Source organism: Gymnoscopelus braueri, assembly GCF_963280865.1.
Source record: "Gymnoscopelus braueri genome assembly, chromosome: 6".
In the NCBI taxonomy this organism is placed as follows: Eukaryota; Metazoa; Chordata; class Actinopteri; order Myctophiformes; family Myctophidae; genus Gymnoscopelus; species Gymnoscopelus braueri.
In genome coordinates this window covers 51,400,245-51,428,219 of record NC_137607.1, presented here as the reverse complement: position 1 = coordinate 51,428,219, position 27,975 = coordinate 51,400,245, and the positions used below count along the sequence as shown (strand labels likewise).

The 27,975-nt window shown below is 40.5% G+C and overlaps 2 protein-coding genes across 2 annotated transcripts; one reads left to right on the top strand and one right to left on the bottom strand.

Annotated features, from left to right (window-relative positions):
- Positions 1 to 383: 383 nt before the first annotated feature.
- LOC308087443 (MAU2 chromatid cohesion factor homolog) lies at positions 384 to 13,130 on the bottom strand. The gene is made up of 18 exons (XM_080431301.1): positions 12,862 to 13,130; positions 10,833 to 10,916; positions 10,598 to 10,693; positions 10,041 to 10,135; positions 7,313 to 7,340; positions 6,931 to 7,086; positions 6,453 to 6,599; positions 5,864 to 5,954; positions 5,605 to 5,708; positions 5,246 to 5,323; positions 4,948 to 5,013; positions 4,738 to 4,821; positions 3,583 to 3,632; positions 2,933 to 3,010; positions 2,629 to 2,740; positions 2,243 to 2,333; positions 1,877 to 2,004; positions 384 to 1,748 (listed from the first exon to the last, which is right to left on the bottom strand). The coding sequence occupies exons 1-18, from the start codon at positions 13,093 to 13,095 to the stop codon at positions 1,674 to 1,676; spliced, it is 1,797 nt and encodes a 598-aa protein (XP_080287427.1). The 5' UTR covers positions 13,096 to 13,130; the 3' UTR covers positions 384 to 1,673.
- A 1,392-nt stretch (positions 13,131 to 14,522) lies between these two features.
- On the top strand, positions 14,523 to 23,934 carry LOC308086507 (mitochondrial coenzyme A transporter SLC25A42-like). The gene is made up of 8 exons (XM_080430062.1): positions 14,523 to 14,889; positions 15,792 to 15,938; positions 19,221 to 19,332; positions 19,561 to 19,586; positions 20,439 to 20,605; positions 21,358 to 21,474; positions 21,928 to 22,079; positions 22,249 to 23,934. Exons 2-8 carry the CDS (start codon positions 15,819 to 15,821, stop codon positions 22,572 to 22,574), a joined length of 1,020 nt encoding a protein of 339 aa, XP_080286188.1. The 5' UTR covers positions 14,523 to 14,889; positions 15,792 to 15,818; the 3' UTR covers positions 22,575 to 23,934.
- Positions 23,935 to 27,975: the final 4,041 nt, after the last annotated feature.

Below are 27,975 nucleotides of genomic sequence, written 5' to 3'. Positions count from 1 at the left end.
GCTTTTCCTGTTGTCATTGCTGCCTTTGTTAGCCTATTCAGATACTACTGAATAAAATAATCTGATTGCAAATCCTGCCGGTAAAAGAATCTTCCTAGACTGCGCACCCGGTAAGACACTAACTTTTAGTTGTGCACATACCCACTTTGATTTACTTGATGTTGTGTTATTTTTATATTTTGTACTACAGGCACAAATAGTGCCATGCAATATATTTATTCACAATCAAATCAGTCAGTTATTTACCATACTAATATTTCCCTACTTCAGTAAACATGCTCGTTTACAAATGAATGTGTTCGTGCTCAGAGATGTGTACATCACTGTTTTCTGATTAGTATAATCTGTCTAGTATGAAAAATACTTTAGTCATCACATGGTAATCCATATTTCATTTTTTTTATTGAAATGAGGCAAATAACAAAATAACAGCATATTAACAGAAGGTTCACACACCAATGTGTAATTAAAAAATATATATATTGGAAAATTGTTGAAAACAATGTAAGTGATAAAAACATAGTAACTGGATAGAATATGCCAGTATTCAAGCTTAAACTGTGTCTTTACACTTACAGTGTGCCTTAAATATCAATCACTGAGTTTGAGTTCTACATAGGATAGCTAAAAATACCTTTCACACTTTACTAAACTGACTTTATAAAATGTCACTGTACAATAAAGGTTTAGCAAGTCGCAAATCTATACATGTAAAGAAAGACATTTAACAAGTTAAGACAAAGTTTTACAAAATAAAATCCACTTTTGTATATCTGAAGATTACTGTAAGCTCCAAAGCTCAAGTGTGAATATCTGTAAAACTGAATGTGTTGATAGGAATTAATATATTGTAGAACTCTAAAAATAATTATACATGAGTTGATGTGTATTTAAGGGGCACATTGGCTCTCTCACAGTGGCCATGATATAAAGAATATAAATATAGTTCATAGTAATAGATGACTCAACAGAGACATCGTCTGGTTCCTTAAAGAACTGCACGTAATGTACCAGTATTTGTGTGAAAATAAAGTCATCATATTTCCAACATATCGAATTCATGCTGACCATGTGCAAGTAATTATTTAGTAAGGGTGAAATTCTATAGCAAATTGGGTTATCAAAAATTGTATAGGGCAGTCAACATCAGTAACATCCATGCATGAAGAAAAAACTGCATTCATACAAAGAAAAGCCAACATGTAAAATATTTACCATCAGTTAAAAAAATATCAACATGAATAAATTAATTATATGACGGCTACAATTTCTTCTACTGTCCATCTAACTACACCATTTATTTTCCAATGAAAGGAAAGAAACCCAGTCCAACACAATTCTCAAGATCTGACGCAAAGGAGCCCTTGAATGTGTTGCATGTCCCTCGCCATTCCAATCGACTGTCTGCCCCTGCCCCTTCACAAAATAAGCATTAATGGACAACCGAGACGAGGGAATAGGTACAGAACAGTAGTGACAATTCTTTTAGAATAATTCTGAAATGATCAGAAAGCCATTTTGAGAAGCCTGTATATAAAGTGTACGCCTGAACTATGTTAAGATCCTTTGATTGAATCCTTTCAGATATCAGGTCCAGATAGCAGGTTATTAGGCATCCATCTGTGTGGTGTTAAGGTACCAGCTAGGGTCATGCATGAGGCAGAAGTATCCCCTCATAGCAGGCTGGCAAGACTGGTGGTAGGGCCATTCTGGGCTTGGAACTGGACAGGAGGAGGGCCGTCCGTCCACTGTAACACAAGAGAAATATACTCATTAAGAAATTCAGCCATCCAGTCAGACTATTGAGTGAAAAAAAAAGAAAGGAAAAGGTAAGCAATAACTATTCAAATGGAAAGGAAGCAAGTCTTGTACATACACTGATAAGGTTGTGCTCTGGGAGGCTACAGGCAGCGATGTGGTCTTGCAGCAGCTGCTGAGAAAAGTTCTGGTGCATCTGAGCTGCTTCATGAGCATCCATGTTGTTCCCCAGGGCTTTATTTAAATCTGTGCAGACAAAACATGGTTAAAATCTGTCCTTATCTAAAGCCAATTTCTCTTGCTAGATTCAGTGGTGGAAAACAGGAATTTGTGGCAAAGAAACGCAAGTATAATCTGAACAACATTTCCATAAGTGCTGGTAATTAGGATATTGACAGAGACAAGCCAGTGTTACACAACTGAGAAAGATATACAAAATGAGTCAATTAGAAGTCTGTAAGAAAATAATGGGTTAATAGTCCACCTTTAAGCAGTGCTGAGGACCACAGCTGGACGGACATGTCGGGTATTTTACTGGCCAGCTGCATAGCTGGAACAACCATGTTGTTGCTTTCCTGGATAGAAGAAAACATATCTTATCAGGGGGAAAACTTGGTAGGGAACATCACAGATGCAATAGATCTGCTGTGTGTTGCAAATCGAGAGGTAAAAAGAACAGTATGATTGATCGCAAAGAGATACAGTATTTATCTTAACAGATAATTTAGTTGAAAGGGTTAATTGAAGTCAATAACAGAACTGTTCTATAATTGTTTGACATTTTATCAATTTGTGCCAGAGGTCACCTGAAGTTTATAGCCGAGCCAATTCATGTAAAATCAGTGTACAATGATGTGTATATAGTCTTACTCTGTGGTTCCCCAGAACGTAGAAGATATGACCCAACAGAACCAGAGAACAGGCAGTCAGTCTGTTTAGGTCCTCTGCATTAGACATCTTCAGTGTTTCTCTCAGGAATCGTCTGCAACATAAGCACGATGCGATGCAGAAAAATCCAAGAACATTGGGTGCATTCAGCATGTTGGCTACAGTAACTATTTATTGATTGCCGTTTTAAATGAAGGAGGATTTAATGTGAACAAATTTCGAGTTATATCTTTGGTTTGCGTGAGAGGAACAATAATATAGGATGTGGTGACTGGTGAGTCCATACTTGGCCTCATTGTAGCGTCCTTGGAAGAATGACAGGAGTCCTCTGACATAGAAGGCTGCAGCACGGAGACAGTGGGAGCTTGGATGGAAAACACAAGACAGGTTCAACTTGCATTGTACATTTCTTAATGTTTTTAACAAAGCATGCATGATAGGCTGTCAACAAATATTCCAAATTCGAACATAATAGTCAAATATAAAAAAATAAACCAAGATTTGACAGTAAAGAAAATAAGGTTTTGAATAAAAAATAAATAGAAAATAATCTACCTCACTTGTCATCGCGAGGCCCTGGGCCTCTGTAACCTTACTAAGAAGCAGATCTCGCAAGATCTCAGTCATCTGTCTATAAAGACTGCAAGCTTCAGCTTCAAGTTAGGGCACTCAGACTAGAAACCAGGAAAGCAAGAAAATGTGCTATGCACATTAACTGGTTGTGCCACCAGGGTGCCTCTTAGGCGTCGCGAGTTAAAATGTTTAACGCATACTGTTGCCGTGGACAGAAGATTGTGCTACTGCATTATGTATGCTAGTCTTAAGTACCTGCCTGCAGAGATCTGAGTGTATCGTGTTGAAAGTATGTCAGAAATAAAGGAAGAAAATGACACACTGATAAATAAAATGTACTTGATATGCTCTTATTAATTTTACCTGACTGGGAAGTTTTGGTCTGGGTTTATTCTTTCTAGAAGACTGTAGAGCTGGAGAACAAATAGGGGGAAAATTTGCACCTTAAGTTAGATTCATAGAATATTGCAACGGCATCAGTTTTACTGTTAACGCCATTTCTTTGTGGGTAAATGCCAGAATTGAAAACACCCATATGCCCTTTCACCCACACACACACACTCACTCACCACCATCCCATTCCCTATACACACACACCCTTGGCCTCACACATGCTGGCAAACCACAGGAGCCACGTCAACCCACCAAGTGCAGGTGAAAATTAATGGTGGCGGGACCGGTAATGCTGTCAGGTTACAAGCCAACTTGACATGTGATTAATTAAGTTCTACAATGCATGTCCAAAATGGCTACGATATTCAACAATTCTCCAGGTTGTAATCCTAAATGTTTTAAGAAGAGTTTTGACGTGCTATACAACGACTGGCTTGCTGTGGCGCTGCGCAACTGTGAGGTCTGTGAATCTACTGTGTGAGTTTACAGTGACAGCTACTGAGAAGACACAGATATCTGAAATAATTCCATGATACCTTTTTGCTGCTGACGAAAACTGAATGTTTTGTCGACATAACAGAAAAGGTCTTTGACCACTCATTGGTTTAAGGCCAAAATACTTCTGACTTGCTTTTGATTAAATGTGCTATACAAATAAACTTGCCATGCCTAGACTTTAAAAATGAATCAGTGCCTTGATAATGTAATTAACTAAAAATGAAGGTGACACAGAGTTCACTCTTTATTACCTATATCAAGCAAGTTTCAAGCCTCTGCAAGTTGATTTTCATACTGTACTGAAATGAATGGAAACCAATGGCTTCCTGGAAGGTAAGAAAAACATTCAAAATCTAAAAAGAAAAAGATAATGTGCTTTGAAAACATTGTCAGAAGTTATGTAAAGTATACATAACCAACCAATTTAAATGTATTTTGATCTTATTTTACATTTTCATCAGTCTTCTGTGGTAATCTGCAAGTCATTTCTTAGATATGGTTTTACATAAAATAAAATGTAACTGAAAGAAAATTGCATTTAAGTGCATTTACTATATGGTCCATTCATATTACACTACTTCTTCATTGTTTTACTTTGTAGCTGTGAGTCAGTATTAGCAGACTAACCTCCTGATGTCGGGTTCCTTCTCTGATATAGACACTCGCCAAGTTGGTAACAATAAACGTCCAAAGTTCTTGGTGTGTCGTGAGCTGGAACACAAATATCAATGTATGAACAGACACACATACAAAAATAATCCCTCATCAAAAATGTCCTACTGTATGAAATAAACTTGGAAATCCCGGTCAGTTGAACAGACCCAACAAGACACTCACCCGTAAAGCTGTGGTAAACTGTGCCTCTGCGTTGTCCATACAGTTTACCGAGATACAATACAGACCCTAGAAATTGGACGGAGAGGAAGATAAGACATGTCGCTTATGTTGATGATCTTTTTAGTACTTTAGTTATTTGGATTCATACTGTAGATGCCCCATTCATGTGTACAGAGACACTGCTGTTTTTTCAGCCTTATGGTGTGTATAAACAACATCCTGTCAAATGCATGCAACTGCACACATGGACGTGGATATGCTGTGTCATCTGTGCTAGTGGTAGGTTCAAAGTACTCACTAGCAGCGTGTGAAGCTGGGAAGCATGGTTGGTGAATAAACGGGGAGACTGCTGGCACAACTGACACACTTGGGAGATCTAGAGATGAAGGGGACAAAAGGTCAGCAATGTTTTCATGTGCTGTTCCTGCATTTTTATTCTTTGTAACATGATGGAAGAAAAGCGGTTTGGTTGAAGTCGTACAAATTCTCAGTACGTACAGGTCCATTTGGTTAACTCTTCTGGGTTAAATGAATTAACACATTTTACTGTGTACAGGCTTCACACACTGAAATATGGCCGTTCACAGATGGCTACATAATCAACCAAAAAGGGAAAACAAATAATCTTCCCAAAATGAAGATGGATAGTCGTAATACCTCTTGTAATGCTGTAGCCTTGTGACCGGTGACTAGTCGACACATGATGATGTGCTCCAGTAGAATGACTTGGAAGGTCGATAGGATGGGGCTGCAGTCCAACACTAGAACAGCAGGAATGTTGTGATCAAAGCTTATGATGAAGGGTGTCAAATGGATATCATTTAAGCTCTAAATCAACAGCTCCAATGTTCAAGCCTCTTAAATGATTTGTTTTGGATAAGGAGATAATGACAGAAACAAATTCAATGCAACTCACTTTTTAGTTTCTCAAGCTGCATGAGGGCCTTGTCTGTGTACTTCTGTGCCTTCTCCAAATAGCCAGCTTGCATTGAGTGCATGACCGTCACCTGTAGAATAGTAAAATACATTTAGTAATGACAGCCATATGGCAGAGTACTGCCTAATTTATACACCGTCATATGATGGTGTTGCATGCGGAAAATAGCAGATCTACAAGCTCACAAGCCCACGCGACGCAATGCGTCATGTTGTGAGCTTAGTTGACACCATCGTATGACTAAGCATAATACAGGGTTTCTTCTCCAAACTAATACGGAAAATAGCAGATCTACAAGCTCACAAGCCCACGCGACGCAATGCGTCATGTTGTGAGCTTAGTTGACACCATCGTATGACTAAGCATAATAAAGGGTTTCTTCTCCAAACTAATAATCCACCTCCTTGTGAAGCAGTAAGTAAAGACACAAAATCCATTCATTCTGTGCACACAAGCAGTACAGAATAGTAAATAGGGATTATCAGGTATACAAGGGCACACATGAATAGGAAAATGGGATTACCGGGCAGGCATACAAGGACACACATGAATAGGAAGTTCTGATTACCAGGTATACGAGGACACACATGTGCTCCTTAGGGAGCCAGTGGAAGAGGTCTGCTGGGTTGCTGGGCAGGATCTCATCATCGTGGAGTGTAGAGATGGTCTGAATGCACTGCTGCAACTGCTTCAGACATGGCTTCACACTCTTCACCTGAGAACACACACACAGATGACAGGAAATGATCATAACACACTTCCTCCTGCAGGGACATTAATACTATAGGCCATAATGTTCAAATACGGAATGTAAACAAACATACACGATACTGTGTGTGTGCATGTGCGCGTGTGTTTGTTTGTTATACAGTATAGAAATATACTGTATATACTACAAAATAACAAACCTCTATTTTCATGTCCTGTTGCATTACATTTCAGGTCTAATGTCCTTGTAAAAATGTCGCTATAAGCTGTTTAAATTGTCAATTCGTCCTTAATTCCCTGTCCTTAACAGGACACGTTGTAATGAAACAATTCATTACCTGTCCAGCATCCAGGTAGTGTGAGACCTGTAGGACCAGGAAGAAGACCCTGAGGGACTCCTTCTGGATTGAGCTTCCCTGCCAGGTGTCCACAATGGTTCCACACAATGTGAGCAGAGGGTGCACTTCACCTAGCTTCCTCTCCATCAACAGCAGCTGAAAACAAGAACATAGCACGCACTATCATTATTACTTATTAAAGTGTTTAGTTAGTTATTATTCTAATGTACTGTGAGAGGTGGAAATGTTTGTATTTCCATTGTATTGCACACATGTAATGCGCTATCCATGGGCATTCACTGTTAACAATAAAACATTGATTGGCCTAACAAAGCATGCTCAACACTACTTCACTGCCCCAAAAACTTTATAGGTTACTCACCATTCCTTTACTGAGGAGAAACAATGCCCTGTTGAAGCAGAAGAGACATTAGGAACTTTATCCATGTAAAACAAATAAACTGCTCAAAAAAAGTTTGGAAACTTAACTTCGGTCAATTATATCTCCCCTTTAATAATACCAATTGGTATTGTGTTTTATATCATTTTTATCGTTGATTAGTCACCTTTACAAGGAGGTACAGCTTGTAAGGATCGGGCATTCGTGGAATGAGCAACACAGCTAAACGTGCGGGTAGCGCCTCCAAAAGATTTGCCAAAATCACCCAATATGCTTCTGTTGGTAATCGCTCTTGTTTTGAGCAACCTGCCAGCACACACCTGCTGAGAGGTGTGTGCCAGTAGTCACAGGTGTGTGACTGCCTCACAGGTGAGTGACTGGCACCTGAACATGGGTTCTGCACCTTTGTTGAGTTGGAGTGTGTATGCTCCAAGCAGCAACACTGCCCCCATGGAAAGATGCCACGTTTGTCCCTTCAGGATAAGGCCCGTGCAATAGGGCAAGTGAAGCTGGTGTTCCGTTACGCAGATTACGCATTATTTGATGTCAGCCCTGGTACCGTTTGCAGGCAGGTGTGTGCCAGTCACAGGTGTGACTGGCCCCTGAGCATGGGCCCTGCAACTTTGAGATCCGTCTTCGGTTCCGTTGTGCAAATCTGGCCTGTAAATGGGAACGATGTACAAACGATGGGAACGATGTACAAAAACGAATTTCACCCACTTTTTTACCTTGTAAACCTGTGATGTGACAATAAAACTGATTCTGATTCTAAATCTATGGTTCCTCAGTGAAGCAAGGGGTCTTGGATTGTTGTCTTCCTTGTTGACTTCACCAGTCTCACAGAACTTGGTCCTAAGTTTGCAAATGGTACCAGGGCTGACACCAAATAATGCTGTCACTCTGGATAACGGAACACCAGCTTCACTTGCCCTATTGCACAGGCCTCATCCTGAAGGGACAAACGTGGCATCTTTCCATGGGGCAGTGTTGCTGCTTGGAGCATACACACTCCAACTCAACAAAAGGTGCAGAACCCATGTTCAGGTGCCAGTCACTCACCTGTGAGGCAGTCACACACCTGTGACTACTGGCACACACCTCTCAGCAGGTGTGTGCTGGCAGGTTGCTCAAAACAAGAGCGATTACCAACAGAAGCATATTGGGTGATTTTGGCACATTTTTTGGAGGCGCTACCCACTCATTCAGCTGTGTTGCTCATTCCACGAATGCCTGATCCTTACAAGCTGTACCTTGTTGTAAAGGTGACTAATCAACGATAACAATGATATAAAACACGCTACCAATTGGTATTATTAAAGAGGGGATATTATTGACCGAAGTTAAGTTTCCGAACTTTTTTTGAGCAGTTTAGTAAGAGTAAGCAACCGTCCTCTACATTAATACCTTGTCCTTGTGATGTATTTGTGAAAATTAAGACAATGTATCAATCCATCGAGAATTCTGTGATCACAAGAATTAAAAGAAATTCATGCAATCCTGGCTAAAATAATTGGAAGTTTTCCTTTTTACCCAATCTCTGTCAAATGTGGGCACTAAATGTTCAAATCTGAAGAATGCAGCAAAGGCAGACATTTATTGATCATCCCATGAGGGAAATTCAGGTGTCAAAGCAGAACTGCAGCAGGCATGAAACAGATGCAGGTAAGAGTACAGAGATACAGCTAGTATTCAAGAATAAAAAATAAGAAGGAAGTAGTCAGATTTAAAATAATAAGATATAATTTGTATTTTACCCCATTGCGGTTTGTCTACGTCAGTTGCCATAACAGCCATTGCACACAACTTGCAGCATTGCTGCAGAAACATGTGTTTACCGTTTAGCAGTGGCTAAAATGTCAACCTGGACCTAATTTTCCTATCTTTTCTCTGGCCTAACTCTAACAAAATGTGCAAGTTTAGAGTGCTGACAAGCTCATACTGCAATGAAAAGCAGTCAAGAGAGCAATAATTTTAAATACTGACATGTAGCGTTGCAAAACATGTTTATGGTGATTTTTCATTTTCATTTCTCATTGAAAATGAAAGCAGCCCAACAGCAACGTATAATGTCAGCAGTGACTGATTTATTCCAAAGTGATATGTCAAACATTGGAAAAAACAGGCTACTATTAGAATCAATTTATACCATAAAACAAATAATTCGACTTTTGTCACAGGATGTAAAAATTGGATCCCCTAAACATTTTAGTAATGATGAACAATGTTGGTCAGTCAGACCATCCGTCAGTCTCACACGTGGAATGGTGATATAGCATTTTGTAATGACATGCACTAATAATCACAACATAAAACAAGAGTAAGAGTCTAACTGCCATGCTAGAGGTCGTGTTTCTGTAAGTTTCATAGTAATTGGCTTCTTAGATTTTTTATATATATTCTGTGCATGTGAAAAGTTTTTACTAAGGGTTGCACACGGCCTAATACATTATTGCATCAGAGCTAAAAGTGTGTGGCTACTTTTCCTGTGGAACTAGAGGAAAGGCCAGGTCACCAAAACCAGTAGAGCTTATCCACTGGAGAGCATGAAGTCACTCTACAAATTCCATGGCAATCTAGCAGGTAGTTTTAGAGACATCTTGTTTGGGACCAACGTGTGGTGGAACTGGCGGACAGACAGATCTCACATTGCCTCCTTAGAGCCCTGCCATTAGCAGGGCTAAAACAACAATCAATAATACAAATCAATCACCTGGTGTATTCTGAGCCCACCACTCTGGCATACTCGGCTCCAACCCCAAGCAGGTCACATGCTGATACCAGGTCTTTCTCCAGTGTATGAAGTTGCTGTAATAGACATGGAGGATTTGAATTCAAATAATGACGATGGATCTTCTCTTTGGTCGTTTGAGTCTTAACTTTCAAATCAAAAAAACCTGCAATTCAATAATTTTTCAATAAACTTACAGTGAGACTTTGTTGTCAAGAACATCGATTTATTTAAAGTCCACTAAACTTGAGTGGATTGTACCCGTGCAGTGCTTTTCTTTAGTTACTAAAGCACTGCATGGATACATGCAAGTACACTAAAACTAAATGAGTAAATCAGGGCTCCAGAATAGAACATAGTATTTGCAAGAATTCTGGGAAGTGAAACACAAATAAAGGTATTTGTTGATTGCTTCATGAAGACAGTAAAGCACAAGGAAAGGACTAATGCTCAGTCAGTCCTGTCACTCCTACGCTCTGGAAATGTCTTATGTTTCACCTCCCAGAATCTCTTCACATAAATTAATTGTAGTTGCATACCGCTAACTGGAACAGCAGCCTGCAGTGCCAATAAGGTGTTTGTTGAGAAATTTGTATGGCCTTGCGCAGGAGAGGCTTTGCAGAATCCACCAGATTCTGAAAATGAACAAACATTAAATATGAATCTAATCAGTATGTGTAGGAAACACAATAAAAAGTCAAAATGAACAACCCCTTACGTCACCAACAGTGTTAGGGGAAGCTGTGTGTGTGCAATATTTACAGACTGGTTTACCTGTTGACAAAAGAGTTCTGATAGAATACTGGCAGCCTCAAATTTGACATCTTCAAACTGTGGGAGCTGTTGTGATATGAACCACTGCAAAACAGAGAAGACAGACAATTCATTAGTTGCATTATATCATTGTCAAAACACAAAGGCATTCATTTTCTACTTCTGTCATCACAACTTTTTCTACAACTGCTTTAGCCATTAGGGCAGTGTTAGTTGAACTGTAAGTGAGAGACAGTATTGTTTTGCAAACAGCTCTACAAAAAAAGCTAGCTGACTAATGTATTTTGCATCGAGATCAGTGTTGCCAGATTTTGTGGCAGAAATAAGCAACCAGGTCTATGAAAACAAGCCCAAAAGAAGCCACATGAACACTTTGAATCAGCCAATTGAAAATATCCGATCTACAAGCTCACAACGCCAAGAAACATTTGTTTTGAAACATTTTAAAGGGTCTACACCATGAAAATCACTTTTTTCTTGTTTTTTTGTATTTTTTGGGGTCCCCAGTGTCTCTTGTACCCAAAAAAATGTTTTTTTTTTAAATTCAGTCATTCCTTCTCATTTCATGGATTTCCAGAATGGGCGTGTCTGAACAGGCGATCTCAGAATGGCAATGTTTATGATGTCACAAACATTTTTGATGGCAAACCCAATGTTAAATGAAAAGTGCCCGAATCGCTCCGAAACTTTTTCTACCCCCCCTAAGTGGGGGTCTACGAACAAATACTTCGGGCTCGGATTTTGGCTCCGCCCCCCGGAAGTGGGTGAAACAGGCACCTCAAACACTTGGTGGAATTGTTCAAAAATGTTCAAAGTGTTTTTTTTTCGATTTTGTATTTTTCTTAGATGCTTCTTTTTATGCAGAATTTTTCCATATATATATTTTTTTTAATATATATTTTTTTATTAACAGAATTGCTCAGTAGCCCCCCCCTGCCCAAGAGGACGTTTTGGTATTGCAGCTGAAAGTGCTGTATAAGCCAGAGACAATTGACTTGGGATGAGTATATCTGAGTGATGATTTAGGCTCAAACCTTTTGAAAAAGGTTTGAGGGACATACACCATATGATATTAAATATCAAATATTTGTTTTAAATTCATGGTGTAGATCCTTTAAATACACAAATCTGGTATGGGGTCCCTGGCACGAAATATTTTCAGATCTGTGGCCAAGTACAAGTTAATTTGGGGGGTCCTTTGACATGAAGATAGACATGAAAAAGTATAAGAACCACTCATTTAAACAACATTTAGGAAAGCAGCCCAAATAAGCAACTACACTTTATAAACAAGCCCAAAAAACAGCAACCACCAATATTTACAAGCAACTTTACAGGAAAAACAAGACCAAAGTAGCTTATAATAAGCAGACATGGCAACACTGATCGAGATTCTCCCTTAAAAAGAGGATCAGTCGTGTAAAAAATGTTCCATCACTGATGTTGTTGTTTTTGTTTGTGGCCTATGTTAGCCCCCTCCATCCTCGCCGTTTCCTAGCGCTGGTCCAGAGCGTTAGCGAGTTCTCTCCAACGCTCTGTTAGGAGCGGGTGCTATTCCCATGGACTGAAAATTCCACTACCGTGCGAGGTCTCCAACTTTAGTAAAAAATGAAGACAACAATTTCCCTATTCATCAAAACCAATGTAGTTTTGTGTTGTTGAAAGTCTATTCTCCGCGGTGGGAAACGTCAAAGGACCCCACCTTCTCTGTATAATACACGTTTTGGGCAGAAAATAAAATCTGTCCACCAGTCGGAAATTATTTTAATTACTCACCTGCGCCCTCTACAGATCTGGTCAATATAAATTACCATTGACCAGATCTGTAGAGGGCGCAGGTGAGTAAATAAAATAATTTCCGTCTGGCGGACACATTTTATTTTCCGTTATTTTTTACTAAAGTTGGAGACCTCGTACGGTAGTGGGATTTTCAGTCCATGGGAATAGCACCCGCTCCTAACAGAGCGTTAGCGAGAACTCGCTAACGCTCTGGACCAGAGCTAGCTGTTTCCCAGAGAGGCTCCCTCACCGCTTTCTCCAGGTGGCTCCTCGCCAGCTCACTGTTCTTGGTGTGATGGTAGAGAACCGAGCCCAGCTGGAGGTGCGTCCTGGCCTCGATCCTCTGCGGGGGTTTGAACTGGAACACGGCCTGCAGACAGTGGACACACAGTCGGATCTTGGGCGGACTGGACGTTCGGAAATGCTCTGCGAAACCTAGAAGGGCGAGGTACCAAGGCTCAGGGGCCTCAACATTGGACGCCATTTTCCCCCCCGATATAACAACAAGTTTTCAGTGCTGTGGCGAGCTTCCAGGCCAGGGTTGCCAGACTCCGTACATAAACCCCCCCCAACAGAGGTGTCTCCGTTTATTGCAAACTTTCTTACCGAGATTGTTTTTATTATTATATAATTGCATTATTTATTTTTTTATTATTACTTCCTGTAATGTGATTTCTTTGAAGCAGTGTGCATCTCTTCATGCACCATCTTGAAGGGATGGGACAACGGAAGGATACATGCAGTGCACTAGCCTTGATACGAGACTTGGATGATCTTCAAAATAGTGTTTGCACTTTCTCCCTTTTTAGTCCGGACATCTACATAAGCGTTTAGATTTCAAATATAAAGTGCTCACCCCAATTTCACGGATGTTACAATGATGTACGGACTCCCAGAAGTACTTGTATCTTCTGTATTGTTCAATAAAAAGTATTTTAATCCGATTGGTGGTCATTTTCTCATAGAGTTATAATGTATCAGAGTGCAATACACCTCCCAACTGATAGGGTCGCGTAGACAAAAGCATACGGTAAAAATGGCCACCAATCGGATTAAAATGCTTTTTATTGAACAATACGGAAAACACGGGTATTTCTGAGGAACCGTACATAATTTTAACATCCGTTGCCATGGGATAAGCACTTTATATGTACGGAACAAAAAGGGAGAAATTGTGACTCTATTTTGAATATGTGCAGTGCACATAATCGACTGACGAGGGTTTTTGAGATTTTTTTAAGGACTTTCAATCATGTCTTAAAGGCAACTGTACATAGAAAAAAAATACAGAAACATACTTTGACAGCATCAATAACATGTGCCCATTCACGTGTACCGTTATGTGAGAAAACACATCTGGGATTTAAATGATAGTGTATTTATTTCTAACATAAATAACTGCTTTGTGCTTTCATCGCCAACCACAATCTGGCAACCCAGGACTGTAGTTGTCCACGCGATAGTTCATAACGACTCCATTTGTTCCTGGGCATTGTAGTCCAAAACAGAAGCCTACGTGCTCCTCGTTCTGATCAGTGTTGCCATGTCAGCTTCTTATAAGCGACTTTTTACTCTGTAAAGTAGCTATAGTTGGGTCTTGTTTATTTGGACTTCCATCCTAAATGTTGTTTAAATCAGTGGTTCTCAAACATTTTCGTCACGGACCCACACATTAATATACAATGTATTTAGCTGAAGATGTTTTGTGCCAGGGAGCCCCGTACCAGATTTGAGTTGTTAGAATGTTCCAAATCTTCCACATTTTATTTCAGCTTGTAGATCGGCTATTTTCAAATAGCTGATGTGTACAGCTGCACAGGTATGCTCATAGTCGCTTCTTTTGGGCTTGTTTTCACAGACCTGGTTGCTTATCTCTCTCACAACATCTGGCAACACTGGTTCTGGCGATAAGCCATTGAAAGCCAACCAAAACAAGCTGGAGCTGCCTGGTGCTCATAATATCCAGCCAGCCAGCAACTCCGTGCAGAAATGTTGTGCGGTGGACTGGACGTCTAAATATAGGTCACCTTCCCCGTGGCAGCGCGGTGACATCTGTCATTTTAGATCACCTTCAGGAAAACGTCTTAAAAGAAAACCACCAAAAACCGTGCAAGACGTGGTAATATAGCCTATTATATATACACAACACAGCGTGTTGCCAGACAGACATTAACGAGCCTCCAGAAAGCAAACAAAACAACTATGTCTGCAAACAAACTGCCGTTGAATGACTGACGACTGATTGTAAACACAGTTGTTCCATGCACGGAATCAAGAGGTAAGGATCGTCCAGACAACAAAATAATCTAATGTTTAGTATAGTGATACCATATAAAGGCCTCTTGTGTGATTATCCTTTCAATGCTGCGCAGTTTGATTTATCTGCTTTAATTAATCACCACCCAGCAGCCCATTCATTTGAGTGCGTTTTTTTTAGTTGGGCAATTTGGATTAGCTGTCCTCCTGTTCGTCAACTGAGTAAATGCTTTACCCTGTTTCTGTGTAGACTATGCAGAGCAAACAATGGTGTCTTAACCTGTAATGTGATGCCATGTTTACAAGACGGGCTGCCATTAGGGAATCAGAATCAGCTTTATTGTCACAGAAGTAAAAGAGTGGGTGAAACTAGTTTTCGTATTGTTATTTACATAGGAGAAAAAAATCACACCCAGTGTGAAGTGGGCGGTGTGGTCACAGTGGTCATCACAGTGATGGAAGTTCACTTAAAGAAAAGTAATATTGTGGACCAACCATTGTACACCCCTAACTTAAAAAAGTTAAGTGCATAGTCCTATTTATAGGGCTATGCACATGTGTCATGTTTCACTAGCCAATCACAGTCCTGAATAGACTGTGATTGGCCAATCACTGTGCAGGGTTAGGGGGGTACACTGGTGGCCAATCACAGCGCAGGGTTGGGGGGGTGCAAAATCCAAACCTCACATATAGCCCAAAAAAGAGGGGGGAGATGCAATCAAAAAGAGGGGGGGGGAGATGCAATCAAAGGTGATGCAATCAAATACAACAAACAAATGATCTACATATTTCCATACAGGACCTGAGATGAGATATAAAGGTGCGTGAGCATAGCATCAGATGGGAAATAGTTAGTTGAAACACTCTGTCTTCATTCTTTGTTCTGTTCTGTTCTGTTCTGTTCTGTTCTATTTTTTTGTGTAGGGGTTCGCGCTGGTTGTGTTTGACTGAATGAGTTCACAGTCAAGGGCACATACAAATGATATGGCCCACAGTGTGCAGGAGCACCAGAGAGCATTACCAGTACCTCCAGCCACAGTGCTGTCTCTGCCACCCTCCAGTCAAGCAAAAGTGAGTATATTTCTCTCTACCAGTACTCAAATGTTTTACTTAAGGAAAAGTATCAATGCTGCAATGTAAAAAATACTCTGTAAAAGTAAGGTATTCAAAAGTATTGGTATCAAAATGTACTAAAAGCAAAAGTACTTATTATGCAGAAGGTAACATTTCACAAGTTTTCAAATGTGTAAAATTTATAATAATCCTTTGAAAATAGCAGATCTACAAGAGCTTGTAGATCGGCTATTTTCAAATTGCCAAAGTATATATACTGTATAAGTGGTTTTGTAATAATAATCAAAATCTACAAAGTAACTAGTAACTAAAGTTATCAAATAATTAGTGGAGTAAAAGTACAATATTTGTCTCTGAGAGGTAGTGGAGTAGAAGTAAAAGTATTGAAAATTGAAAAATGTCGATATAATTACTTATACAGTTATTGTGACTGAATAATTTTTTTATTGACAGTTATTGTTTGCGCAATGCACATGCAATGGGTTTGTCTCAGGTCAGGTTGGTGCATTATGCTGAAGCAACAGTATAAACATTTCAATTCAATAATTTACTCTAAATATAAAGACAAGCACTAGAAACTATATAAGTTATATAATGTACAATGTAGCGTAGGTCGATAGATAAATACATTACATTAAGTATTGCACATGCTGAAAGTATACACAGAGGGTTAGTAGCCTTATATTGTTGCTGTCGGGCAGAAACCAATTTAATAACTGCATTACTTTATACTCCATTGTATGACGTTGTTGCGAATGTTCACCAAGTAGGAAGTCTGACTGTGGGTTTCATAATATATTAAACGAATGAAAAGTGTAAACGAGCTTGTGATTAATTCATAACTACATAATATGTAGTCTCTGTCGGGTGGAAACCGCATATGTTCAAAACGGTTACTTTTCAGGATTCAAATTCAAAAACAGCAAAAGTAGCTGATCGACAAGCTCAAAACGCGCCGCTTCGCACAGCTTTTCGAGCTTGTAGAGTTGTTACTTTTACTACTTTTGTGTGACGCTGTAGAATGGTCAAGTAGGGCATTAATTTGCTGTTTTTGAAAGAACACAAAAACATGGAGATAAGAGGTTTCTGCCTGACAGCAACGATATGATCCATTTTCTGAAAAGTAACAGTTTTGGAACTACAAGGTTGCCACCCGACAGCGATGTTATGTGTTTTGACATGGTTTATTAGATTATTGGAACTGTCACTCAGTGAAGTACTTCATAATCCAATAATCAACTGGTCTATCATCAGTTTGTGGAGAAACGGGCAGCTTTGGTTAAAGCAGATTAGAAGGTTTTCTCAAGCACTTACAGTATAGGGTCAAAGCTGACCTTTTAGTTCTCTTAAGGGTGAATGTGAATGACTGCAGCAACTAAGGACTTTAGAATATTTCACAACTAATGACATCTAACTACTTAATAATGAGTAAATCTAAAAGTTGCATAAAGGGCAGCAATAGCCTTGAGATTAGATTCAGTACATAACAGCTTGGTGGTGCCATTAGATTGCTGGATGTCACTGCCTGTTTGTTTTGGGGGATGGTCATCTTGGCTTGGTGTGTGCGTTCTACTTGTCTCAAACTATGACTAGCACTTAACCCATTTAGACCGGGAACCCCCATACTTAACTACTGTATACCTTTCAATCCGGGAACCCCTTTTGGGGTTGTTGTTGCTATGTACAGTATATAGCAATATAATTTTTTTGTTATTTTTTAATAAATATTTAAAGTTTTTCAGAAAACTTAGGTCAGGATTTAGAAGGCGTTTTTAGAATCGGCCTCAGGTCTAAATGTGTTAACCCCTCTGCTGATGTGCATAATGTGTATAACGCTCCGCTAATGTATTGGGCAGCTACCTGAGGTCAATTTGTATTTGTGAGCATATGGCAGGGTGTTGCTGCAAAGGAGTACCCAGTACCTCACTGTACCTCTACTGACACCGATCCGATCAATAACATAATAAGCTGCATTACAGCACGTGCTATATAAAATGTAATGCAATCCTAAATCATCCCTCCAGTCGTGTCAGCTGTGGAAGAAAACAAAAGAATCATTACTTCCGGCTGTGGTCATGCACAAGCTGTCCCGAATAACGATAGTTACGAAACAACATGTTTTTGAAATGTGTGTCAAGTCTCTCTTATCAGATAACGGGCCTGTTTATTGGGTCCAACTGGCACAAACCCTTAAGGAAGATGCCTCGGGTGGGAGACGTGTCATCACTTGTGGCACAAGCAGGGGTGTGTTGCTGTACCTTGGAGTCACGTGCAGATTTTCCAGCTGCTGTCGTTTTTGAGTGTGGTACACCAGTGATTCTCAACCCTTTTTCATTTCAAGGACCCCCAGTTTGATATGCATTAGGCCTCAGACCCCCATTTGATACTGGGACCTCCTCAATATAAATCTAAGTCTGGGAGTGTACAAATGGAATCAAATGGACCTTGGTGGCTGTGAGGGTCTTTTTTGTTCCATTTGTACACTTTGAGTTACAAACCTGTAATGATCAATTAACATGGTTTGTAACTATCAATCATTTAGCCCTGGAACCCTTTCAAGGTCCCCTGCGGGTCCCTGGACCCCACGTTGAGAACCAGTGGTGTATATTACTCCAAATGATGCTGCCCTATAATGAGAAACTTTGGAACTGGCTTTGAACCATAAATTGACAGAAGAGCTGATTAATGCAGTTGAATGGGAAGTGGGTTATGTCTACGTGCTAAAACAGGTCAAGTTCCACTGGCAGTAAAATAAATTGCCTGCAGGTACTGTCCCCATCTAACACTATACTAAAACACACACTTTAATTTATATTATGGTCTGCTGTTTTATTTCTTGTATGTGTGTTAATGTGTTTTGTCTTCTCTGATAAAATATAGAAAAATGGGGGAACTCCTCCACACTGTATATTCTGTGTACTCTAAGGTTTAGAATAGGGATGGCTTGGGGCGTCCGCTGGCCTAGTGGTCCAGGCGCATACCACATATGCTGGTGATGCAGTTTTACAGCGTGTCGCGGGTTCGACTCCCGATCTCGGCGACCTTTGCTGTAGGGCTGGCTTATGGATGAAGCCAGCCTATCACTTGTCAAAAATGACTTTGACTGATTTTCACGCTAGCAATGCATCATTTACGATGAGAGACACTGTATGTGTGCAACAGAGTATAAATAAGGCTTAGGGTTAAAATTAGGCTTGTGGTCAGGTCCATGGAATGATCCTAAGTATTAGTAATACAATATATGTCTGTCCTTGTGCCTTGTGTACGTACTTTACGCAGGACTTTACGCGAAGATGGACAGTGTTGGATACCCTTGTGTGTGGTGCGTTTGCCGGAGCTGTGGCCAAAACCATCATTGCTCCCCTGGATCGAACCAAGATCATTTTCCAAGGCAAGCACATGTCACTTGTATATGTGTATTTTGCACAGAATTCCATAATTGTTGAAACTGTTATAGACTAAGTATAACTATCTAATTTACAGTCTTTACAGTATTTGTAATAGGTGGAGTTTGCACTCACTGCTGTGATTGTTTTTGAGTACTTGCTAATCCTCTTAGTAGATGTTTAGCCTGTGGGAAAGTATGTGGTTTAACGCCTTCTCTCTTGTTCTGTCACAGTGTCCACAAAGAGGTTCTCTGCTAAGGTGAGTTTAGATCATTTATACATATGAATACTTCATTTAATCCTGATGTACCAACTAAACAGATGCCAGTACACAAACACAGGTTAATCAATATTAACATTTCTGTTGTATTACTTTTAAAAGTACCAATAATTTAAGTATCAATAAGAACCACTGGTATACAGCACCACATTTCCATGGGAGCATTGTCTGGTGTACAGAACTCCTTTTTTCTTTTTCTTTTTTTGTCTTTTTCCCCATGCGCTGTACAGCACCTGGTGTTTATCATTTGGATGTGCCTTCCTTTGTACATTTTCTGCCACCCGCCAGTGGTGCCTGGTGGCTTGGCCATTTAGTGCACAGCCACAGACCATGTGCTCCTTGTGAGCTGCGAGTGTTTCTCTAGTCTAGACTATCATATCTAAGAAATAAAGTAAAAGAAACAATGCTGGAAGAGATGACCAGATTACAACGAGATTCACTCACTCAGTGTTTCAATCAGTCACAGTGCCTTTCACACTGTCTACTGATCATTGTAATTTGATTATAATCAAATAGTCAAATAGGATAGGATATGTTAACACACACACACACACACACACACACACACACACACACACACACACACACACACACACACACACACACACACACACACACACACACACACACAATAACAATGAGTCGGCCTTCCAATCAATAGTCCAACCTGCCCAACAAACAGCTATTCACTCACTCACTGACTCACTGTCTTCTGATCATTGGATTCCCCCCACCCCATTTGATTATTGTGGTCATATTCTGCATACATTTTGACTATGTCCATGAAAGCTAAGTGACAATCTCCCCTTTCCCCAACTTTATTGTACTTAGGAAGCATTCCGGCTCATCTACTGTTCATACATGAAAGATGGGTTCCTCGGCCTGTGGAGGGGCAACTCTGCCACCATGGTGCGGGTCATCCCCTATGCTGCCATCCAGTTCAGCTCCCATGAAGAGTATAAAAAACTTCTGGGGAGCTACTACGGCTATCAGGGAAAGTGAGTGGTGGTCATTATAATAATAATAATAATAATATTGGTAATAATAATGTGCAAGATTAACACATTCCATGCCAGAGTTTAATCTCATAATGTACTCACCAGTGCCAGCGTTTTATTGTTGTTTTTTTGTTTTTTTCATGTCGCCACAGACCTCGCTAAATAAGTTAAAAGTGCGCGTTCATTTGGTTCTAAACACACAGCGGATCTGTGAGAAACGGCCAGCGAAAATAGTTTCCAAATGCGAGCCGCCATCTTGAAGATACAGTGGATCAACGCTAAACAGTGATCAGCGAGGAGAAAAACAACAACCGAGAAAATCGAGTTTTAAACAGGATCCCAGACAGGAAGCGGATACGATCGAAAAAACCGGAACCCGAATAATTCTGTTTCCGACCGGAAACCGGAAACGGAAATGGATCAAAAAAATTCTGAAAGTGCACCTGGGGCAATTTCAATGGGAATCGGCGGTTCGCGTAGATCTACGCGACTGGCACGCTGCGGCTTTAAATAGGTTCGCGTAGATCTACGCGACTGGCATTCAATGTGTTAATATTTATGCACAATATTAAATTACATCGTTAACATTGTCATAAGTTGTAATAGTTATAAGTGTAATCGTTTTTGTATTAGATTTTAAGATGAATGCTATATAACTGCAAAATCAGTAACTGTGCGTTTTTTGTATTGTGTGTTGTTATTATTGTATGAAGGGCACATGTGTTTACATGTTATCTGTGTGCCCATTCCAGAGCTCTGCCACCTTTCCCCCGCTTCCTGGCAGGATCGCTAGCTGGCACCACAGCTGCAATGCTAACGTACCCTTTGGACATGGTGCGAGCCAGGATGGCAGTCACTGCCAGAGAAATGTAGGCACTCAATCAATCACTGTTACTTTCCCAGAAACAACCACTGTTATCTTTTTGTGGAAAACTACACACAGTAACACAGTAAAATCTACAGTGTCAGTTTATACATTTGTATATTGTAGGTCCATTTGACGAAATTGACTTTTTTTTAACACCGAATTAGATAAACACTGAGGACTTTACTGTGTACTGTTGGTGTAGTAGAAGGTGATAAGAACACAAAGTCACAATCTGTAAAGAAAGACATGGGTGGGTCACCAGAGATAAAAGAACATTGAACCTTCATCGTCAGCATGGGCCTCTCCAGTTGTCATCTATAGACCCTAATTGAACTTATTTTGAGTAAACACTCACATATATCATGACCAGTAAAAAATACAAATGCAGGGCATGCAATTTACATACACTATAACTACACCAACTCTGGTTTATTCTAAATGTATTTCCCCACAGGTACAGTAATATCCTGCATGTATTTGTGCGAATCTCTCAAGAAGAGGGTGTGAAGACCCTTTACAGAGGCTTCGTCCCCACCATCCTGGGAGTGATTCCATACGCAGGCATCACATTTTTCACCTACGAGACCCTGAAAAAACTACACGCAGGTATGTCTGCATTCAGTGTTGGTCAAGTGCCTTGGAATTTTCAATTGTTACTGTAAACGCCCCAGAGAGGAGATTATTAAATTGAACGATTGCATATATTGTTTTGTGATCGCCACCGAGTTAAATGTCTTCGTCTGTCATTGTTTCTCCTCCCACCATTCTTTTCTAGACAAGACAAAGAGATCCCAACCGTACACACACGAGCGACTGGCTTTTGGAGCATGCGCCGGCCTGATTGGGCAGTCCTCTTCTTACCCATTAGATGTGGTTCGCCGGCGTATGCAGACTGCCGGCGTCACCGGATCGTCCTACGGTACAATTCTGTCCACCATGTCTGAGATAGTGACAAAGGAGGGAGTAATACATGGACTCTACAAAGGCCTGAGTATGAACTGGTTTAAGGGACCCATTGCCGTGGGGGTCAGCTTCACCACGTTTGATCTCACACACAACCTCCTGCACAAATTGCACCAGATGGGCTTCTTCACTCACTGAGCCAGCAGAGGGCGCCAGAGGAAAAGAAAACCCATGAGCCCATTGTGTCTTATAGGTATCAGTGGAGGTTGAGTCATACATAGAGGGACGGTCACTGCAGGGGTATTTTTGCTGCACTCTGTTTCGACAGGATACATTGGACTGGGTATGCATGGACAGTGGGGTCAGGGGTCTATATGTACACACAGATATACAGCTTCTGCTACGTGCATCGACACTACAGCCAGGTTTCACACTAATTGGTTGTGTGTATGGATGGAAAAACAAAGACTTTCAGACTGGCTTCAGATTGTTAAATGTTCAAAGGCCCTTGACTTAAAACTAAGTTATTATTTTAAATAATGGTACAATCACACTAATTCAATTGATGAAGAAGAGTAAATTACTTTGTGTGGATTCTGTGGAAGATGGTTCCATGATAGTCCCAGGACAATTTGTGTTGCGGTAACCACTTAAGCCGTTCTTTATACTTCGTACAATGGCGTTGCACGGAATTTGTGAAAATAGCCGGTTTACCAGCTCATAATGCATTGCAGCGCGATGGGTTGAGCTCGTAGATCGGCTATTCTCACTATTTTTGTGTAAATCGGCTATACATGCCCTAAATAGGGACACCAGGTTGACAGTGGTTAATGAGTCAATGCACCTGCCTTTTAATTTGACTATGAGCAGATCAAAAAAGTTTCAAGTGGATTTTATGTTTGTATCTTTGTGTTGTCCGTCCCCCCTTTTATTATCATATATTGCTGCTTTTGGTCTTTTTGATTATTTTAATAGCCTATAGTGACCTCGGATTTTCAAGCTGACTGTTATACCTTAACATTTAATCAGTAACCTGTTATATCTTTCTGTGAGAAACGGTGATCGTGCACTGCTCCCATTTGCTTTATTGTACAATGCACAAAGATAAATGAAGGAAAGTGTTTTAATTTTCCATTTGATCAAGGTGCCAAGGAGGAATGAATGAATTGGAATGATTGTTGGGTCAGGGATCTTGTCAGCGGGGCTGCGGAGGTACTGTTGTTGTACAATATCAATCCAACGTGTTTGTCTTATGTGTCCACTATTTGAGAAATTAATATGTAGGAGAGTTTGTATATATTGAGATATGGTTTGTATTTCCTACTGTGCTTATATTGTTGTAGAGAGCATATCCATGATATTCATGATGTTGCTTGCTGGCACTGTTCACCTGAAAATCTTGACATGCCAAAGCTCTCACTTCAGCTATTCAAAGTATTAACAATCATGATTGTCAATGTAAACCTAAATATCAAAATACAATATTTCTAATGAGAGATCTATTTGCTTTGTGCTGCTTTAAAGCAAAATGACAATTTGCTGTAATAAAGATGTTTTATCACTACATTCAACTGAATTAATTTGTCCTCTTGAGGGAGCCATGTGATGGCAAAGCGGTACAGCACCACATTATTGCTGTTTGTTCAAATAGAAATGTATTGACTTAAAAATACCCAAAAAAAGTTTAATATATATATTTTTTAAAAGTTTAATATATATTATATCCTATCCTATATTAAAATTGGCTAATGGGAGGGCGGTGGACCTCTGACGTCACTCTGACTCAGCCATAGCCATATAAGGAGTTCCCAATGCAGCTACGTTGTCTATAACAATGTGTTGTCATGTCATCAGCTGCAAACAAATCAGTCAGCTCCATATATGGGCAGAACAGGGGGCATGGGCATATACTGATGACATCAGCGATCTCCATATATGGGCTAAAAAGGTACAAGGACTGACATACAGAGATCCAGTTGTCCAGAGCCACAGAATCGACCACTATGACCATATATGGTCATGTGCATATACGGGACCGACAGACTTCAAACTCGGCGCGGGCAGCGGCAAGGACTCGAAGGAGTGCGGTGCCTGCCATCGAGTAGATCTCCATATATGGGCATAAAAGGGGTAAAGACTGACGGATACAGATATCTCTATATGGCCATAAAAAGGACACTGGTAGACAGACATAAACAGACATCTCCATATATGACCACAAAAGGGACACAGACAGGAACAACAGACATTCTGACCAAGCCCCCAACGCTATTATGACTCGGACATATTGGTCGGATCGGCAGTGCAACGTATGAGGGCCACGTAGTGGCCCGAACCTCTAGTATATATATATTCGCAAACTATTTGCCAAAATGTATTTTGAGTGAGTGCATGTTCTGTGCACACGTGAAATGTGAACATTTCCAGGGTCCAAAATATAAAAATGTGGAGATTAATTTATTTCAAATGTGAACTTGAAAATCTTTTGACAAATCAATGACCGTAACTAAAATAACTTATGATCAATTGTGATATAGAAATTTGATTTAATTGTTTGAATGCATTTAGCTGAGTTCTACCTGTCTGCCTCGTGTCAGTAGATGGCAGCAGTGAGCAGCTGCTTGGGTCAAGCTCTCTGTGCAAGCAGACCCATTATGCAGGTTAGTTAGGTCTCTGAGCACCCCATGCCCTGAACTTGACCTCTGCTAGCTTCTCACTGTGGCAGTTTTACTGCCATTTCCTTCACATTCATTGAACTTTCTATGCACTGTAATGACAATCATTAACTTCATAATTCTACAAATGTGTCATATTGTTGGCGCATGTTTATTCATTGGTGAATGTTTATTCATTTATTATAATACATATATCATTTTTAGAACATTTTCTTTTACACAAACATTATGATCTAATTTTGACATTAAGTATTCTCTGTAACTTTCCTGAAAGTATAGGTATTACAGATGCGCTTGTGAAAACCCCAAACTAATAAATATGAGCATATCCCATATACATTAGCTTCATAAAATAAAAGTTCCACTGAATATTTAAATACATTTAATAAAAAGGTGTTTGGTATACAGGATTCTCACCGAAACAGATGAAATAAGAGAACAAAGCTTATCCTGTTTCTGAATCCATGTCCGTTTCTGCGCATGAACTCTGAGATACTAAAAATCAGTAGCAGTGCATGCATGATACAGTGATGATCCATTTGTAACAGAGTATACAAATGTAACAGTATATCAACTCTGAGAAGGCACAAATGTAACCAAATGGACCCGTAATTTGTGCCTTCTCAGAGTTGTAGTACACCACCCACCCACCATCACCAACCCCTCTTCCCCACCAGTGGTGGTGAGAGTGTCATCCTCTGACTTACTGACTGATGGAAGGATGGAGACACCCTGCCCTCTCTGCCTCCAACTGTCCCTCTGTCTCTCCTCCCCTCTGCCCTTGACCTTGACTATGAATTGTGGGATAGCCTGCCACCCTACAGTGAGCAGCCACCCAGCCTGGTATTGCGACAATCGAAACAATACCATTGGGCAGAGCGATAGCATGGGCGGAGGGCGGGGGCCCAAGAAGAGGAGGAGGAGGGGAAAGATGCTTCTTGAAGGCGCGGTTGCCATAGGTAACCTGGAATTGTGCCAAGAGCAGAGAGTAAGCCATTTGCATGTATTCAAATCTTGCATGAATAATTCACTTTGGAGTCCCTGCTGGAACAGCAGCAGACAATGGCCGTTCGCACACAGACACACACAATCACACAAACAAATGTAGCCGTGTGCAAATACACACACACGCACACGCACGCACGCACACACACACACACACACACACACACACACACACACACACACACACACACACACACACACACACACACACACACACACACACACACACACAAACACACACACACACACACACACACACACACACACACACACACACACACACACACTAACACACACACACTAACATAAGCAGACACAAATGCACACACTCTCACACACACACACACACACACACACACACACACACACACACACACACACACACACACACACACACACACACACACAATCTGCACCCGGTTCTGTGTGAGAAAGGTGAAGGAGGTTGTGCTGGGAGGCACACAGGAATAATGACTTGAATCAGGAATGAATGTGATTTGGATGCGTTAAGACAGAAGATGCGTGTCAACGTGATACAATTTTGCATGTGATAGTCCAAGGCTCCTCAAAACACCCTGTCCCGGCTGGCTCAGGGTCCATTTTTCTCAAACACAATAGAACGCCACGTAACCAAGTTTAAGGGGTGACACTGTTCTTTGACTTTGGGCTGATATTGTACTCGGTAAAATCCTTTGGGTCCATTTTGTACACTCTCAGAGTTAAATGAACTCTGGGTATTTTACTGTGTAGACAGAGCTTGCCACATAGCAAGCTTAACAAAGGAAAGCGCACACACACGCACGCACGCACGCACGCACGCACGCACGCACGCACGCACATATACTGTGTATATATACACAGAGTACTGAACATACAGTAGTGTGTATATTCTGAACACACAACACACATACACATACACATACAGGCACAGGCACGCGCACACACACACACACACACACACACACACACACACACACACACACACACACACACACACACACACACACACACACACACACACACACACACACACACACACACACACATAAAAACATACATACATACATACATACACACACACACACACACACACACACACACACACACACACACACACACACACACACACACACACACACGCACACACACACACACACATACATACATACATACATACATACATACATACATACATACATACATACATACATACATACATACATACATACATACATACATACATACATACATACATACATACATACATTGTCTATGGATTTGTACATAAATATTTGTGCTGGATAGGACCCTGCTGCTGTCATCTTGATGACAAACATGTAGGGTTCAGTACCTGTATCTATGGCAGCTTTCATAAATTCAACAGCATTAAAATGACTTGAGAGACATTATGGCTAACATAAACCTTCCCGTAAAGGTCATCCTGTAAAATGTTCCCAAAATTGAGCGACAACAATATCAAATCACTCACAGATGACAATAAAACTCTTATTCAAGTGTTGCTGTAACTCGGGCATGTGTGCATGCAAAATCCTCAATGTTAATTTATCCATTTGTAACCGAGTGTACACAAATGTAACAGATCCATTAGGGTAAATGTTTTGTACACTCTCAGAGTTAGATTAACACAGTTTACAGTGTGTGTATAAATACATGCTGATATTTACAAGGGCCTGGGACGTCATCCTCTGTCTCCTGTCTACCCTCCAATCCCATTCTCCCATAGCTCAGTCTTGTTAATTTTTATAAGATCCACCATATTGCCACTTATCAGCTGGCAGTGTAGTAAAAGCTCTGGGGTCAGTGCATTACGGAGCTGCTGGGCCCCTCTCTTCCATTAGAGGGAGTGTTCAAGCTGCACTGGGCTTCACTCAATCAAATGCAGGCTCCTAACGGCAGCT

Bases quoted from the DNA above. Each gene is read 5' to 3' on its own strand.
- LOC308087443 (XM_080431301.1), bottom strand. From the start codon at position 13,095: ATGGCGTCCAATGTTGAGGCCCCTGAGCCTTGGTACCTCGCCCTTCTA. The intron at 6,600-6,930 runs GTAATGAATTGT...GTGTGTTCTCAG, and splicing joins ACTACCTGGATGCTGGACAG to GTGAAGAGTGTGAAGCCATG. The intron at 4,822-4,947 runs GTGAGTGTCTTG...TTTGTGTTCCAG, and splicing joins AGTTTACCACAGCTTTACGG to CTCACGACACACCAAGAACT.
- LOC308086507 (XM_080430062.1), top strand. From the start codon at position 15,819: ATGAGTTCACAGTCAAGGGCACATACAAATGATATGGCCCACAGTGTG. The intron at 15,939-19,220 runs GTGAGTATATTT...TACTTTACGCAG, and splicing joins CACCCTCCAGTCAAGCAAAA to GACTTTACGCGAAGATGGAC. The intron at 20,606-21,357 runs GTGAGTGGTGGT...TGCCCATTCCAG, and splicing joins TACTACGGCTATCAGGGAAA to AGCTCTGCCACCTTTCCCCC.